At 42.2% G+C, this 18529-nt stretch overlaps 2 protein-coding genes across 3 annotated transcripts; both read left to right on the forward strand.

The window, feature by feature from the left end:
* The first annotated feature begins 1192 nt into the window (after positions 1 to 1192).
* LOC116331511 (ras-related protein Rab-33B-like) lies at positions 1193 to 5550 on the forward strand. 2 transcript variants are annotated; one of them, XM_031754224.2, is made up of 3 exons: positions 1193 to 1702; positions 4494 to 4672; positions 4761 to 5546. In XM_031754224.2, exons 1-3 carry the CDS (start codon positions 1484 to 1486, stop codon positions 5089 to 5091), a joined length of 729 nt encoding a protein of 242 aa, XP_031610084.1. In that variant the 5' UTR covers positions 1193 to 1483; the 3' UTR covers positions 5092 to 5546. The 2 variants fall into 2 exon arrangements, with proteins under 2 accessions (XP_031610084.1, XP_039469012.1); XM_039613078.1 differs by having other exon boundaries at positions 1571 to 1702; positions 4427 to 4672; positions 4761 to 5550.
* Positions 5551 to 9479: 3929 nt separating this feature from the next.
* On the forward strand, positions 9480 to 18352 carry LOC116331487 (cytochrome c1-like). The gene is made up of 4 exons (XM_039613804.1): positions 9480 to 9657; positions 12573 to 12670; positions 14354 to 14426; positions 17027 to 18352. The coding sequence occupies exons 1-4, from the start codon at positions 9585 to 9587 to the stop codon at positions 17428 to 17430; spliced, it is 648 nt and encodes a 215-aa protein (XP_039469738.1). The 5' UTR covers positions 9480 to 9584; the 3' UTR covers positions 17431 to 18352.
* The last annotated feature ends 177 nt before the right edge of the window (positions 18353 to 18529 follow it).

Below are 18529 nucleotides of genomic sequence, written 5' to 3' on the forward strand. Positions count from 1 at the left end.
AAATCATTTTATAGCCACGTTGTTGACTTCCCTTGCTTGGGAAGTCTAATATGTTTTATTTTGAAACCGCTTATGAAGTTCACGGTTGCTGGAGCCTACTCGAACTGTCAGAGGGCACGTTAATTTAGAGAACGTTAATTTAGAATCACCAAATAGCCTAATATCCTCAAACAGAGCCTTCAGTCACACAGAGAACACTGAAAACCTGAACCTGTGACCCTCTTGGTGTGCGCTGTCAGTGCTCCCTACTGTAACAATGAAGATGATGTCTGGTCACTAAGAGTGAAAACCTTTTAGGAGGGGGAAAAATCAGTATTTTTTTTTTTTTTTTTTTTTTTTTTAAATCATGTTTGTTGGTTAATCCAAGCATGCAGTTTTTGAATGGCAAAACCTGGTGTAGATGCTACCAGAAAAAGTCCTTTGAAAACACCTTTTTTTTTTTTTTTTTTCCCCAAACACAAAAGTAGACCTTCTCTCTGATCCATCATGTTGGCACTGAACACTTCCAAAACACTGATTTAACTTAAAGCTGTGATTTTAATAAAGTTTTAATGTTTGTGCACTTGTCAGTTACAAACCAGGAAACCTGTGATTCTCAACAAGTTTTTTTTTTCTCTGCTATCCTAAAATTCCTATAAAATCTAGTAGTTTTTAAAATGTAGCCGTCTCCTGTCACAGAGTGAGGAGTCATTCCTGACCAAATCATCATAAGTATTATGTACAATATAAAGTATAATTAACCAGAAATGAAGAAACAGAGCATTAAAGGGAACCACCAAACTTCATGGATATGAATGGTCAGGATGCGGAGTCACTTGCCCACCAGGAGGGGGCAGCATCGTGCTGAAGACGAGACACCTTTATCCTCTTTATCCTCTGACCCCCCCAAAAAAGATGACCTGTCATTTCCAGCACTGGCAGGAGAAGGTACCACCATGTCCCGCGCTGTTGTGAAGTGAAAACACTTATGTGATTAGAGGATCATCAGGGGGTCCTTTGTCCCTCCTTGGGGGGATACTTCCACTGGGTTTAAATCTGGGACTTTCGGCCATTTGACCTTAGAACTGAAGAAGCTTCTCAGATGAGAGGTGAAACGTCTTCAAGCAACTTAAAGAAGTCCAGACGCTTTTCTTTGCAAACTCCTTTGACTACGATGACCTGGATGACTGAGAACCTTCACAGACACTTAAAAGGGAAAGGAACTAAAATCAGCCAATCACGTTAATGTGCCAGGAAGCTGAGACCCTGAACTCTCCACCCTCATCACCACACTGAAACGCCGGGTCCTCCTCCTCACACCCACGCTGGGCAGCACTGTGGATAGTCTGCACGGAGATTTTGGAAAAGTTTACGAAACCAGCAGAAGATTTTGTGTTTGCAGAAGTTTTGGTCAGACGGGGAGAGGCTGCATCTTTGGAGACGCCGTTTGAAGCCAACTGCGCATTTTTTGCGCTTTGTTATTACCTTGAAGGACTCGGGCTAAATGGATTCGTCTCTCGAGTTTTCCGGTTCTTTGGGTAGTGTTTCCTCACTGCTAACCCGCTGTCGGACATTTAAGGTGCTTGTGATTGGAGACTCCGGGGTGGGTAAAACCTGCCTCACCCACCGACTGTGCGGCGGGGAGTTTCCCTGCAGATCGGAGGCTACCATCGGCGTGGACTTTCGGGAGAGAGTGCTTGAAATCGATGGAGAGAAAATCAAGGTAACTGGTGACGGTCATCCACCACTAAAAAGCAAGCATTAATGAACCAAGTTGGAGATATTTGCGCTGATGAGGGTTCTGAACGGCAACTTTTACGCATAGCTAACACTCTCTTATTTTGAAAATCCCCAAACAATTAAGTAACTTTTCGGTTTGTTGAAGTTTTAGAAATAATTTCTGTGAGTTCATTTGTATTTTTTTTAAATCAGCCTCATGATAAAAGGAAAAATACACAACCACGGCTTCGATCCCTCGTGTTTATGTGTAGTTAAATCATTTTTATCTCCTCTGTCAGCTCCTGGATCTCAGGATCGCTGTCAGTAAGTGTCTACACTGGAGTGTGGCTCTGCTGCATTAACACACACTTATTTGTCCCAGACTGGACGACTGAAAAATTCTCTGGATGGCAGAAAATCAGCAGACCTGCTTGTGTTTGCAGGCCTGTGTCAGCCTCTAAATCACTGCGAGCGTCCACAGCCACAAAAACACACATTAGATGTTTAGGCTGTAGCTAGGATGTGGAGAAAGTTTGTTTGTTTTGTTGAAATGAAAATCGAATCCGGTATTTACTAAAAATGTGAGTCTCAGTTTGTCTTTTGAAATGACCACATGATAGAGGAAGTGTGTCTGAGTGGTGACACAGGATTTGTAACCTTAGGATATTTTTTTCCTTTTGCTTAGCGGTGCATTTAGTTACCAGTATCTGACACAGTTTAACAACAGCCCAGGATCTTAAACCGTAAGTTCGTGATCAAGTCAGTCGACATAAGTGTTTCGGGTCCATCCAGTGCAGTCAAACCGTAAAATGGACATTCTTTCTAATGACCAGCGGGTGGCGACTCCTAAGATTCAGTTGAACTGAATTTCAGTGATAATGAAAACCAGATAATCAGGATGAATCATTTATGTTTTAGTAATGTTCCTATAAGCAGCTCCAAAATGATTGAGAAGTGTTTCAGAGCTTTAGAGGCAGCTACTGCAGGTCCTGTCTCAAGCAGGTCTGTTCAGACTCCCAGCTCTGTGGCAACAAGTAAAGACTAGATCCTGGTGGTGTGGGTAGTAAGCATATTTTAAATGTTGCTTTCGAGCTTCAGAGCATAGATCTAATTACCTAAAATACTCAACTTCTGTACACGAGAGGCTTCCAAAGTGGTGCCAAAGTTTCTGCAAAATAATTTTTTAGAAAGCATATATCCACACAGGATGCCAACATCTATTCCTCACATTCACAATATCAGGGGTCACTAGAAAAACTCAAATATGATTTTGACACATTATGTCAGATATTTGTCAAAAAGTTTCAGGAAGTAAACACTTTCATATATTTTAGTAAGAATATGCTTAAACTGCGCCTGTTAATGCTGATTTGATCCAACAGTAGGGTTCTTGGGATGCTTGCTTCTGTTTAAGGGGTCACTGGGATCAGGAGTGGCCAGAGTCCCCACCCCAAACTGACTTACTCACTGAAGCTAATGTGCTAACAACTGAATCCAAAAAGATCACAACTTCAAATGAAAGTTAGAGGATAAAAATATCACTGAACTCAAAATGTAATTGGTCTAAAGTCTGATATGCACCACTGCTTAGGTTGCTGATGAAGCATCCATCCATCTACGTGAAAGCAGTTTAGGCAGAGATGTCCAGACCTTGTTCACTTCCTTCCGCTCCTCTAGGTGAAACCTGATGTGCTTTTGAGCAATCCAAGAAGCAGAAACTCTCCATCGTGCCCTCGTGGGTCTCCTCCAGTACGACATGCCTGAAATACCTCATGTAGCAGTCGGGAGGCATCAGGAGGCGCCCCTGTAGAAACTGTCCTCTGAGCTCCTCCTGAATGACTGAGCTCCTCACCCTGTCTCTAAGAGAAAACCAGCACTCCTCAGTGTGTTACTAACCACTCCTTATCAGTTATAGGTGTGGGCAAGAATAGATTGACCGGTAAATCAACTGTAGCAGGACATCAGTGTCCAGATTGAGAAGGTCTGGTCTATAGGCCACGTCTAACCCTTGGGCCCCCTTTGATTTTGTCCGTTTGCAGCTCAGCAGCCATCTTGGTCCGAATCCAGACAGTTATTTGAAGCCCCTAAACGACAACACATGCACACAGGTTTGCACCGTTATGGCTGCGTCCCACAGGAGAACCGAACAAATGACATGTTTTGTTTCGGGTTTAAAACTCTTGAAGAGCTGTGCATCCAATAAGCCCCAATAAGTTACATTAATAAACTCACCACCGTCTTTACTAAGATCACATGTAAAGGCGTGCAGTGCAATGGGATGATTGGCTAATGTATTTCCTGTTTCAGCTGTTGACTGGCTTTGAAAGGCCAGGGGCCACCAACTTTGGCATTTCAGAGCTCCTCCACAGATTTCTGTTCAGGATTTTCTTTTGCGTGCCATGTCTCCTGGTCTGCGTGCCCCTCTTTGTCAAGTTTCTTCCCTATTTTTGCATTAATGTAGTTATTTTTTACTGTCTTTTCTGAGGACATGAGGACTGTATGTCTGAGGGGTCAGGGTGGTCTGTTTTGAAACTTTGAATAAACCTCGACAAAGCCTTGAAGAGAAATCGTTGGTTAAAAAAAAAAAAACAGGATCGGCTTGTTTATTCCTTTTTTTGGTTCCCTCTCAGAAATGACTCATTGTACATCTCTGTGCATGTCACTGAGTTTAACGAATTTCAACACTTCCTCTCTGTTCCTTCCGTCCTTTTTCTCGTGTTTGTGCCAGCGCCAGCCTTCAAGAAGAATCAGCCTCTCACTTTCTTTCCTTTCTTACTTCCCCTCCTCAACATCAGCTCCAGCTGTGGGACACAGCCGGACAGGAGCGCTTTCGTAAATCCATGGTGCAACACTACTACCGTAACGTCCACGCGGTGCTCTTCATTTATGATGTCACCTGTCCTGCCAGCTTTAGCGGAATGACTTCCTGGGTAGAAGAATGCCGGCAGCACTCCCTCGGCCAGGACATACCCAGGTACCTGCATCAGTTCTCTGTGTGCAAAAGTGTTTGTTTAACTTGGACCAAACTCTTTGTGACCTTTCATTTCCTCGTCTCCTCTCAGATTCCTGGTGGGCAATAAGAGCGACCTCCGTGACCCCAAAAAGACTGACAGCCAGGTGAGCCAGGAGCGGGCAATGAGCTTTTCCAAAGCCCACGGCATGATCTTCTTTGAGACATCCGCCAAGGATCTTCCAAAGAAAGCCATGAGCGGACAGCAAGGTAGCAAGCAGGCGCTGTATCAGCAGGATAATGTGGAGGACATCGTCACCGCTGTTAGCCTCAAGCTGAAGAGACAGAAGAAACTCCCGACAGCGAATTCCCTGGCGTACAGCGGCTCCTTTAAACTCGCTAACAAGAAGAAGGCGGAGAAGGAGCCGATGGCCTGCTGCTGAGAGTGAGGAGGACGAGGACATGCAAATCCAGTCACTCCCACACAGAACTTTAATATTTAACTTCTTAAAAATGCAAAACGTGCCACTCGGAAATTTAGTGTATATTTGTGATCTCAGTGTTTACAAAAGCTGCAAAATAAAATACTGTGAATGTAAACATGCGAGTGAGCTTTCGATGCAGTGACGCTGTTTATTTTCAGCGTGTGTGGTCTCACTGGCTGAGCTCAGGGCTTTCTCATTTCCCTGTTTTGTTCCTCCTTGTCTCCTCTTTCCTTCTTGTATCTCAGTGCCTACAGTGCGTCTCGAGGAGAGAGGAGGCTTTGCAGGACGAGCACAGGTGTGTTATCTCCATCTGTGACGTATGCACAAATATGCAAACCACGGCAGGATGAGGACTCTAAAAACAGGTGTTTTATTTCTGTTTTTACAATTAATAAAATAATAAAAATGCATGATATCCACACATTGTTGTCACATTGTGCCCACTCTGCAAGTTGATTTAAAGCTAGAGAGATAATTTATCAGGAACTCTGATACTCTCGCGTGACAGATCATGAATTACAACGGTCTGCTTTACCACGCCATGTTTAATTCATGTAAAATAACAGCTCAGAAACAGGGCTGCCAAAGATACCAACACGGAGTAAATAGCGATGAAAATTTGGAGCCATTACTGTGGATTTAGAAAGTGTCAGGCGATTACTTCTCAGACATAAATACAACGTAATGCAATCGTCTACGAGCAGCTCAGCTTTCACCGAATTTAACAGAAAGTTCTGTGACCCAGAGCAGCAGCCCAAATCCTAAACTCCTACCTGGCACGAGTCACATTAAACTTACAGCTTCTTTAGCTGCTGTTATTCACTGACTCAAACTGAATGTGCACCCAGGAACTGATACCACAGATCCAATATGTCCAATATGACTGGATGCATTGAAGCAAGGTGCATAGCTCTGAGAATGAGCTCTTAAAAAGCAGTTTACCCTAAAATTACAAATTCATATATCCTGATATGTGTGCTATTTATCTGTATCAATCAGGGTGTCAAACAGAGAACAAGCCGGTCAAAGGGTCCAATCAGGCTCACCGATGAGCTTTTGTGTATTTATTACTCAAAGTGTAAACCCAAAGAGCGGTGCAGGTGTGTGTACTGTGGTTTCAGTGGCCTGTCCCACTCCAGACCAAACTGGGCTGTAAGTTTGACCCCACTGGTCTGGATGTTCTTTCTGTGAGTTTCCTTGTTTTGGAAATGTCAGCTGCAAAGATGCGAGTCTTCTCTGGGATGTGATGGCACCAAAAAATAACTCCAGGCTTTGGAAAAACTGACTCTGTTACTCAAAAGAACAAACTTAGTGTGATGTTGTGCAACGTCTTTTCTTCCTACTGTCACCCACCAACCCTGGCACTCTGCCTCCATTCACCATAATGAGTCACCGTGTCATTTGGTTCAATAATGTTCAAAAGAAAGCAAACATCTCTGCTTCTGGTTTCTCCAGTGCTTAAAAACTTTGAGTCAAATCATCCTGTGCCAGGGGTGTCAAGCATGCAGCCCATCCAAGGGTCACAGAGTGAAATTTGTAGTTGAGTTAAAATTTACTCCAATATTTCCAATTAGATGAGAAGAAGGAGGCGTGAAAATATTTGGACACTTTATTGGAAAAACAAAACCATTAAACATGGCGGGTTTTGCCTTTCCTCTGAGATCTGTGATTTGTGGTAAACATGTACAGACTCACCGAATGTGGAAAATAATATGTATTTTTCTCAAGACATTTCAGGCTGTTTATAAACGGATGCTTCATTAAATGTTTTCAGAATATGCTTCTTTATTACAGAAAGGTCAAATTAATTTTTATTGTTTTATCTAAACTGCTCTTTTCTGATAGATCAGATTAGTTAGAGGTTCTGGGGCAAAACTGCTTAAATGTAATCTTGTGGTGAACTCGTCCTTTTCTCAGGAGGATAAAACATATGTAACACATATGTGATTCACTAACTGTGTAATATGAGCTGGTGCTGTTTTGATACATCACCATCTCATCCTGGCTGCACGCGGACTCGGCAGCAGTCATGCTCGGGTCTTGTGCATGATGTGGGCGTTGGAAAAGTGCATCACATGTGTTTTCACGACTTTGTGTCTAATCGATGATTCAGAGCTTGTCACATGATTAAAGTCAAACAGCCAGACTTCTGCAGATCCTACAGCTGAACAACAGCCAGCGTCTGGTGTTTAAGGACGTGTGCACACATGAAAGTATCACAGCTGTGCAACATTCAACAGCTCAGCGGTAGGTGTGTCTCTCTGAATGCAGGGAGGAGTGGAACCAGAGGAGGAGAGGCTGCTTTCCTTACTCTGACATTTTTAAGTAAAATCTGATTTGCTGTTTTTGTACCAAAAGAAGCTCTATAAAGCTCCTGCAGGTGGTTTAAGAGAGGAAATGCCTCCTGATAATTTCATAGTGGGGGTTTAGCTTGGAGCATGTAAACTTTGAACAGATAGTTTTTAATGAGTTTTAAACTGGGGACTAAAACATGACTTGGGGACTCCGTATAAAGCGAGTGTAGGGTCTGATGTTTTGAGGTTTAAAGCCCTACTACAACCTGTCTGTTCTAAGTCTTATAACACAATGTCCATTATATCAGAAAAATGCTAAGTCTGACTTTAATGAGATAATATTTTGGCACTTCTTGGTCTGACCTAACCGGCAACGTATGATGGTTGTACAGGAAACCTCTCAGAGTAAAATTACTCACTTTATCTCAAATTTCCACTTCAGCTACAGGTTTAAGGCTTTGGCGCGACCGTGCACACTGTAAACATTTAATAATTTTATTTTACTTAAAAAATAATATAAAGTTATTGCCACAAACAGGCCAAGTCCTATTAACTATAAACTATTCATAATTTAAAAAAAAACAAAAAAACATTTAAAAGCCTGTTTACACAGTTTTTATTTATTGTAAATATTTTAAGATTGCAAAGTTGTGACCTGTTTTTGATTCGTGTGTATTGTGCCTCAATGTTATTGATATTTGCATGCTTATATTTTTACAATTGTAAAACCTTACGGTGGTTGTAAGAGCCAAATTATGTGGACTTTTTCGCATCTACGTTCTGGGGTAATGTTTCATCAGATTATACTTGATGGCTTGGGCCCCAGGAACACTACCAACCACTACTGTGGAAGCTAATGGGGTTCCTTATAAATAATAATAATAATAATGTGTACTTTATTGATCCCCGCATCACTTCAGAATATCAGTGGGTCACTAGAAAAACTCAAATATGATTTTGACACATCATGTCAGATATTTATGAAAAAGTTTCAGGAAGTAAACACTAGCGTTAATTAGCGCTGAAGTTGAATAAAATGAATAAAATAACTTATAATAGTTATTTTATTCAACTTCAGCTGAACTCTGAAAAATACTTTTTAAATATATATTTGTTTGAGTTCAGAGTACTTGTGCACATCAATTACCTCAGTTTTTGTCTCTTTCCTGTGCCTTACATTCATGGATATCTGCCGATCCAAGGGGGACCTGAGCTATATGCTCAAACTGCTGGAGGACTTCCCATGATGCATCACTTCTCTTCCATTTTTTTTATTACTCCATGTCATTAACTTTTGTCTTTTTTCTTCTGTGCTTAGTGTTTTGTATTTATGTGATCTGTTTTTCTCCTCTCTTTCCCTACACGTCCTTACTGCTCACAGCAGACGGCCTTGCTGAATCTTCCTATTAAAAGGGCCAAGTGCTCATGGAGGATCAGCTGAACACTGATGAGGTTTTCTTTCTTTTTTTTTAATATTGTAGTTTTTGTGGTTTACACCTTTGAATATAAAGCACCTGTTGTTTTTGTGAGGTGGTATTAAATGAATAAAACCGGACATATCATGGGATGTTACACAAACCTTGCAAACACATTATTACTCTCATAGATTTAGGAGAAGTCAAACTTTGATAAACTCTCACGCTCGGCGTTGTGTTTTTATGGATGTCCAGATCTGATCTACAGGCCAGTCTTTTGTCCTTGGCTCTGTCACTCCGTGCACACTCTGGCAGAGTGCGCATTACGCAACCACAGCTGACCGTTTTCGTGCAACTGAACTAGGATGTGATGCGCTTAAATCCAGCCTGCGGGATCTCTCCTTCTCACAGTCACAGCTGAGAGAGAGAGCAAAATGATTTAATGAAGGAAGAGGGGGATTATATGATATACGCAGGTCAACATCTGCCTCAGAAGGATCCAAACACGAGCAGAAAATAAAAATCACAGCTCTGCTCATTCTTTGGCGCTTCAGTTTCTGCTATTTTTGTTCTGTTAGATTCTCGTCTGCAGGGGGCGTGCTGGTGGAGCTGTCTGCTTTTGAATGGGGGTGTGCTCTGTTCCCATCAGCACTGGTGAGCAGCAGCTGAGCGCTTCCCATCATTTCTCTGTAAAACCTGCCGGAGAAAAACTCGCTTAGCTGCAGCTGATACCCGAGCAATCATGTTCTGCAGACGGGCATGGCAGAGAGTCGGGCCGCTGGCACGGAGGTCTTTCAAGCCGACACACAGATACGGTGAGTCAGGACATTTAATGGGACTTTCCAGGAATTATTACTGTGGCGTTAATTAGAGTAATTAAGTAGAGTTTATAGAGGAGTTTGTGCTCGTTTATTTTCTGCCAGTTCAGTTTATTATTTTTTTAATGATTTTGTGGGTTGAGAAAGGGAAAAGTAAAAGTCCCATAAAGAGACGCACTTGAGGGCTTTCCAGTCGAGCTGCAGCAGTCTGATAAAGAAGGCGTGTGCTCTGGGAACACAGAGAAGTGTACCACTTAAAATATCACATATTTTAACTTTGTTACAAAAAAAATAATAACTTATAAATAATGCAATGTTTGAACAGAAATAACAATTAAAGGCGATTCTTTGTGATGCATCTCAGGAGTGTAGACGATAAAATCATGTCCTAAATGCAGTTTATCTGGATAACAACGTTTATAACCTATTAGTGAACAAAACATCTGTTTTTCAGAATAATTATTTTTCAAATCTGAATCTGGAGTGCGTGCAATGACGGAGATTTCAGACTGGCTCTGTTTTCACGCATGCCTGCCTGCCTGGCCCGGATCATCCCTTAGTTTGGGATCAGAGCTTTGTGGAATTCAGCCCGAGGCAAAGCTGCTGCTTCTGCTGCTGCTGCTTTAATTTCCTGCTGAGAAATCTGTGGCAAAATGCTGCAAGCCAGACTACATTTGGCCATGATAGAAGGTTTTTGTGTTTTTGAAGTTACAAGCAGGCAAAAAACAGAAGATGTGACGTGAAAGAAAGGAGGTGGATACTGCTACTGCTTTCTAACTACACACCAGCTCGACACACTGCATCCTAAGTATGCAGCAGGTCCCTTCCTGTTTGACCATCATGTCCTCAGACATGTCTGTCTTGTCTGCTGTTCCCTGACATGCGTGTCTATGTTTACAGGCTTGAACCCAGCAGCCAGGATTAAGTGATTACCTGTATAAATAACCTGTATAAGTAACCTGTCCCTGCACTGTGCTGCTGTGTCATTGGTATTAGAGCAGGAGGGAGGACAAACCTCAGCTCTGTTTTGGGTTTGTAATTCAGCGGTGCAGCAGTGAAACTTTGCACAGTGCTCTTAAATATAAAGTCAAAAACAGAGACAGCGAGTTGGCTTCGATAAAAGGTTGATGGGACGTTAAATAAAGCTGCAGTTTAGCGCAAAGAGTGGGAAGAGGAGGTAAATGGTTCTGTCCAAAGATAAAAATAATGTAAAAGCACCTCTAAAGCTCACTGAAGCCATTTTTACAGCTCACGCAGGAACTCCAGACGATGCTGGAAACAGATTTCTCACATGTAGCATATAAATGGAAAAGGTCTGTATGATGGTCAGACATACTAACAATGCTAGAAAAACCCTGGTTTAGTCAGACAGTTTAACAGGACATCACACAGACTTTGTATTATATGCATATATCCTGTTGGGACTTTTATGTGTTTTCTCACTCAAAACTACCATCATAGGTTTAAGCTCTGAAAGCTCATTGGTTAAGTTTAGGCACTGAAGGAAAAGCATGTTTGGTTAGGTTCAGGCAGGACAGCTAAACAATTACATAAATTCAGTTTAAAGCTTTTTGAAGCCATTGAGAGGCTGTAGATAGATTTAAGCCTTAGTGCTTTCCGGGTTCATGGTGTCATTTCAGCTACTTTAAAAGGAACACATTATGCTTTTATTTTTTACCTCTAGTGCTCTACGAGAGTAGCTTTGCTTGATCCACAATTCAAAACAATCCCTCCTTCCAGAGCTGTGTGCCTGATGTTAGGGATGTCTGCTTTCACTGACATCATCCAGAGCCAACTGTAGAAAATATTTTGAAGCAGGCTGAAGCTTTAACTTTTGGTTCACAGGGATTGTTTTCAAACTTTTGTAAATAGTAATATGCACATCCACCGTTCTAACAGTTAATATATGACAGAAAATATGCAAATGCATAGTGGATCTCATTTAAGATTTCAAAATGTACCTACGCCATTTGGCGCAGTTCTTCTGAACCTGTGAGAACAAAGTGACGTTTATAAGACAAGCCCTTTTCTTGTATTATTGAGCTGAGGTTGAGTCTCGCAGGCTCTGTTTTCAGTCTTTCTGATTAAACCAGTTTCAACCTTGTGAAAAGCAGTGGCTGCTGAGGTATGTGCTGGATGACAAAGAACAATCGATAAAGTTTAAATGTCAGTCAGTGGAAAAGTCAAAAGTGACAGGATGGGTTAGGATTTGCATGAACACACACAAACAAAGAGGGGCGAGATGTGCTGCACCCTGTGTTCTGTGACTGCACAGTCTCACAGAGTGTGTGAGAGTGAGAGGTCCAGATAGGAAGAGATTAGACTGAGGCAGTGTGATTTTATTTATGCCACCCTGCTTGCACCACCGGCACCACCTTTAAACACCAGCTGATCTTTTTGCAGCTGCACTCGTCACCAACACCACAGCGGCAGTCCTGATATGTGCTAAAGGACTATTCCATATGAATTTGAACCCACTGGTTTATGTTGTTTGTTTTGATGCAAATCTGAGATCATCATTCAGGAAGTCTTAGTGTTTGTGTAGTGTGTGTGTGTGTGTGCGTATCGGGGGTTTAATTTAAGCAAAGATTCAGTGTTTGGCTTGGCTGCTGCTAAATCTTTCCATCTCCTCTGCTACAAATGACCGGGCTGTATTGTGTAACTGGATTAAGGGATGGAGACATGTTGACGCTGTTAGAATGCACTGTTCTTCGTGCCCGTCGTGCTTCTGATGGAGCGACAGTTTTCTGAACAAAATAAACTCACAAAGTATCAGAGCTGTAGTGGTTTCTATCCATGACTCTCCAGTATTAGTACTGATTCTTATTTTAAATGCACTTACGTGTTTATATGAATAAATGTCTTTATTACAAGCTCGCCGGATAACTGTACCCGTGTGTGTCTCTCCACAGCTCCGGTGCGACACATGGCCTTCGGTGTTCCCGGAGGCTCCACCAACATGACGTACTTTGTTTTGTGTGGTGGCGGCCTCACTGCGGCAGTTGTTTATGTGAGTATCAGATCAGGTTATAGGCGATGGTTTCTAAGTCCACCTTTTCACCATGTGTGTACTGTTTTGACTGCTGTAAGTAGGTGTTACACATGGATTTTTCAGGTGAGGAACGCTACAGCGTGAGGAAAAGAAAATCTTTGCGATCATTTGTATTAATATCTGTTATTTGTGTTGTTTTCCTTTATATGAGCCGTGATCAGCTGCCCTGCGGTGCTGCTGCTCTGAGGTTTACTGCTCTTTCTTGATTTAGACAATGTAATTCAGTAATAAGCAGGTGTTATACACTGATTTGGCACTTTTTACTCCAGATGCCCTTCCTGATGCCACCACAAAGGGATTCATGTCTAAATTGAACACTGATGACTGCTAACATTGATCTAACCCAGTTTTTTTGTGACTTTTTGTCACATATTTCATTTAGTTAACAATAAGCAAATCCATGTTAAATTTCACATAAATAGAGGTGCATGTCATCAGTGCAGTAGCATCATTGAATTAATTTATTTCCCCTTCAAAGAAAATCATTTTCACCTGGTTGTTCATGTCCGATCAGAGGTGCCCATCCCAGAGAATGAGAACCTATAAGAACCACTGCCTGCTCTGCACCAGGCCTTCTTCATCACTGCAAAATGAGGTTAACCTGCACAAAACCACCTAGTACTACAGATCCACTGTAGTTAACATGAATTACAACATTACAAGTAACCTTTAAATTTAAGATCAAATAACACTTGCTGACCAATCCTTACCTTTGTTTGTTTCACACAGTTTGTTTCTATTCTTGGCTCTGTGTGATGTCACTGGGAGAGGATATCCCTAATATGGTCATCTCTGGCACACAAGTCACCTGCTGCTTAAACACGTGGTTTACAGGACACAGAATAATTAAATATTACTGCTGCACACATTCTCAATGAGAATAAATTTACTAAGTCACAAAGTTTAGCTAAACATGCAGCAGTTATATTCAGTTATTTCGTTAAAGACTTGTCATGTGTTCAGATGCGCAAAGATTTTGAACTAGTTGTTTATGTGAAGAAAGTTTTCCAAAAGGGAGGGGGTGATGGGGTTAAGACAGAGGATGAACTGAGAGGTTCAAGGTCCAATACAAGATGACTGAGGATTATTTTGAAGTGTTAGTCATGCAAAGCTAGTGCAAGAATAGAAACACAGAGCTGGAAATGAAAGTAACTCATCCCCTTTTATACTTTTCAATAAATCCGTGTTTTTCAGTGTTATACAGGAGTGTAAAAAAGGTCTGCTCTCTCTTTTTACATCTTCATAGAACTTTAATACTCATTCAAAACCAGAACAATAAGCTGCTGTATTGGATAGATGCAGTTACCTGGTAGTTTTACAGGCTTCTGTCCTTGCTGGTGCAAACTGGGAGCAATGTAGTCTGAAGCCAGCCTGGTCTGCAGACGTTACCACAGCTCAGACGCTGGACGGGACAAAAGAGGCTCTTTGTGCTTTTTGACAATCTCTCCCTTTTTGCAGCCATTGTTCGGTTAGATTTGTACCCCATTCACCGTCAGGCTCTTGGCAAAGCAAACAAGTGTGTCTGACTGTGTTAGTCCATGTTGGACAAAATGTCAGCTTGAGGTTGGATTTTGAGTCGCGCCGTTATCATTAGCTGTGTGCTGGAATGTAATGAGTACATGTCTGCTGTGTTTCTTTCAGGCATACAAGACGGTCAATGATGATACCGAGCGTTACGAGGAAAGACTCGCCAACATGGGCTCCATGGCGAAGGGTCAGCTACTTTCTCATACACACACACTCAAAAACAAACACCGTCATCCACAACTCAGCTTTGTGAACATGACATTGTGCAAGCCGTACACGCTGCACAGACAAGACACAGATTTCAACTTATGTTATCGCAGCTAAAGCAAGCGAAGGTCTGATATGCAACTTAAAACACTAATTTCTTGTAAATTAAAGGATTTTAAAACCTTTTATTTAACCAGTATGTGAAACTCAAGGATAGGCAGCACCAACCTAGCTTGTTTTTGATAGTAGAAAAACTGGAGATCCTACAGGAAACTGACACAGTCACAGTGAGAGAGTGCAAACTCCCCACAGAGCTCCCGTGTGTGGGTTCAAACACAGCGATGAGTGAAGAGCCCCGAAACACCATCGCTGACTGTGAAAGGACCGGTTTTATGATGTGACAGCCGCAGCAGTAATTCGTACTAGCTGTTTGACCACAGAAGTCTGATGTCGGAGTCTGTAACTGTTTAATCGAAGACAGAGAAAGCAGAAAAGAAGAAGTGAATCTATTTCAGGGCTGATTCCAGCTTCACCAGCTGCACGGTAGACTGATCACTCTGAATGGCTTCATCGTGCCTGTCTGTTTTGATTTCTGTCTGCGCAAGTTTTGTCTACTCAGCCCGGAGAGGCCATGGCGCTGTGCCCAGAGCTGTCAACTGTGCTGTAATGGTGATAAGCAGCAGCTGTCAGTGGGTTAGTTGTGATCATGCAGCATGGAAGTGTTGTTTTCACTGCGAAATAAGAAGTCAAAATGCTGCTGCTTACATCGATGGAGAGGAAACCACCTTTGGTCTTTAAGGAGCTGAATGCACACATTAACCTGACGTGCTTTGCATCTATAACAGCTTCAGCTCTTCTGGGAAAGCTTTCCATAACATTTAGTGTGTTTAGGGGAGTTTTGACCATTCTTCCAGAAGTGCATTTGTGAGGTCAGACACCAATGATGGATGAGAAGGCCGACATCGGTGCATTCGTCTCAAAGGTGTTCTGTCGGGTTGAGGTCAGGACTCTGTGCAGGCCAGTGAAGTTCTTCCATACCAAACTCATCCATGTCTTTATGGACCTTGCCTTGTGCTGAAGCATTAAGTTCCTTTTGCTAGAGCTAAGGGGCCGAGCCCAGTTCCTGAAAACGAGCCGTGCACCATAAACCCCCCTACACCAAACCTTACACTTGGCACAATGCAGTCAGACGAGTCCGACAGTTGGCAACCCGCTCTGTGATTTTTCTTGGCCTATCACTTCATGGCTGAGTTTGTCATTCCAAATCACTTCCACTTTCTTAAAATACCGCCAACAGCTGACTGTGAAATGTCACGACTGGACTATCACGGTACCACAGTGAAACTCACTGATCTCCTGAGAGTTTCACAAATGTTTGCAGAAGCAGTCTGCATGCCTAGGTGCTTGATCTTATACACCTGTGGCCATGGAAGTGATTGGAACACCTGAGCTCAGCGAGTAAATACGTTTGGCAAAATAGTATAAGTTCCTTGACACCAACTGGACAGAAAAGAACAGTATAGACTAAAAGATTGATGTACCTTCCGGGTTTGAAAGGTGCAAGTTATACCTGCATTCTTTCTAATGGCCAGTAGGGGGTGAATTGTGTTGCTGTAAAAACCAGTACAGTAAACATAAATCCGAAAAAACAAACCTACCACTCACGTGATGTATAACCTCCGAAAAAGCTTTCCTGCTATTTAACCACATTATGTTTAAACTAGTTAAAAATCCTGTGGTGCTCTTTTAAATTCTTCATCACATATTTAGTGGTGACTCGAACAAAATTCCATCTTGGATACAAATTTTGGTGACCAATAAGCTATGTATGGGTGACCATGGGCGACACGTGAATGAAACACAAACGGAGACTGTAACATCACACGCACGTCAGGATGAAGGCTACAAAAATCTAAATAACTGTGATTTCTAAAATATTACACGCACACACATACGTGGTAAAATCATTATTGTACGATTGGTCGCTGTTAGAGGAAAATAGGAAAATAAATCAGTGTATGATGTAAGGCCAGTCTACCTTATGAGTGACAACTCAGTACTCTATGCATGTGCTCTGTTTCCCAGTTAATGATACTGGTTTCAGAAATCTAAAATGGCAACAGCCCAAAATGTCCATAATATTAGCTCAGATTCGGAGCCTGAGACGTTAAACTTTATCTCTGAAGTGCTGACTGAAGTCGTACTGAGCATTGATTCTGACTTTTTCACTCCACAATCGTCAATAAGCAGTTATAGGAGTGGTAATAATATATTTCTGTCATGTTTACAGTTTTAACAGCAGCTATGTCACCTTTTAGTCCTCAAAGACCTTAAGTCTTGACCTTTAAGCCTTCTTTATCTGCTGCTGGAAGTCTCATGTCAAATAGCTTTTAATGCACAGATGAGCAACATACTCTGGAAAGATTAAACCTACAGTAATAAAAGTGCACAGTTGCTTTCACCTTTAATCTCCAGAGGTTAAAACTTTATTCAGGCACAGATAAGACAAGCATCACATAGCTAACATGTACTAGAGAGAAATCTTTCACATGTTTCTCTTTCTGGCCTCTTACGCTGCAGCTTCTTCAGCAAAGGCAGCACCAGAGGCAGCTCCACCTGCAGTTGAGCCTGCACCGGTGGAGGAGGAAGCCCCTGCTGCTGAGGTCATTGCTGAGTCGGCCACTGCTGCTGCTGCAGAACCTGTAGGAGAGACAGCTGCTGAACCTGTTGTGGAAGCTGCATCTGAAGAAGCAGAAGCTGCCGCCGTCTCTGAGGCGGTCGTTCCAGAGGCAGCAGCTGAGACGGCAGCTGAGTCGGCAGAGACGGAGGACGCCGCTCCACCTGTGGAGGCAGAGGTGGTTGCTGAAGCAGCTCTGGAGGCCCCAGCAGAGGAACCAGTGGCAGAAAACGCTGGTACGGCAGCAGTAGATCCCACTCCACCTGCTGAAGCCGAGGTCGCCCCTGCTCCAGAGGTGGCTGCTTAAACCTGTGATGGCTCGATAGTTCACCCAGTTGGATGTGCTCTGTCCCTCCTCCCTGCCCCAGAAAAACGGACTCATTAACCCCATTTTTTTGATAATGAGGGGAAAAAAATGCAGTTTCAGTCGTTTTTGAAAAATCTGTTGGGGGTTCATCAGTCCAGTTTTCAGCTGCCCTCCTTCCCTTAGCTCTCCTAATGCTTCACATCCAGAAACATCTGGAATTAGTCTGTGTGATTAGACCCACTGTGGAAAATTATGTCTGTATAGAAAATCTATCACAAAAAGGAAGAAATCCAAATTATAATTTGGATACTGTGCAGTACACGGGGTAAATATAATGGACAGAACTAAGTTGGTAATTAATGCTTTCTGAAAAATCTGATTTTAAGTGCTCTTAAAACAGGACAGCCCTGTTTCTTGTTCTTTTCCAGCAGGTTTAGATGGTATTTTATGTGTTCAGCCATGTTTTCTTTCAACCTCTGAACTCACTGTGAAGAGTTACCTGAACCAGTTAGCTCTTTGTTAGCAGAATGCAGTGCTGGTCTTGTGTTCTCAAACTATAAAACAGTTTTTGCACAGAGAGCGACGTGGTTAAAACTTCATTTCCTACTTTTTCTCAGTCTTCTTTTTTTAATCTCGTGCAGTTAGATGCTTTCTCATATTCATTATTACCACATATCCATCTTATTCTTCTACAGCTACATCGGCCTGCACTCACTTTATTTGCCTGGCACACATTTCTATTTCATTGCCAGTTCGTTCCCTAAAAATTCAAAGTTCTCTTTTTGTTACTGCTGTCTCTTTCCTCTTTTACTCTGAACCTTTAGTCTTTCAGGAAACACTACAGAAAATGCATTCAGCCTTATGTCCGTGCATTGAAAATGGTCTTTGGTACAGCTGTAATAAAGATTTTCTTTAGTCCTCAGATGTTTTTGCTTGTTGCTCCACACCATTGATATTGTATTTGGAGTAGAAACACCTACTTCCTGCAGAAACGCTCCTTATCCTGAAGAATCCCTGTGCTGTGTTCATGCTCCTGTCAGGCTTCAGCTCGACTGCCATCAAACTAATAAGTTTTTCCAGCCTTCATAATTGATTTCAC

Source organism: Oreochromis aureus, linkage group 6 (assembly GCF_013358895.1).
Source record: "Oreochromis aureus strain Israel breed Guangdong linkage group 6, ZZ_aureus, whole genome shotgun sequence".
In the NCBI taxonomy this organism is placed as follows: Eukaryota; Metazoa; Chordata; class Actinopteri; order Cichliformes; family Cichlidae; genus Oreochromis; species Oreochromis aureus.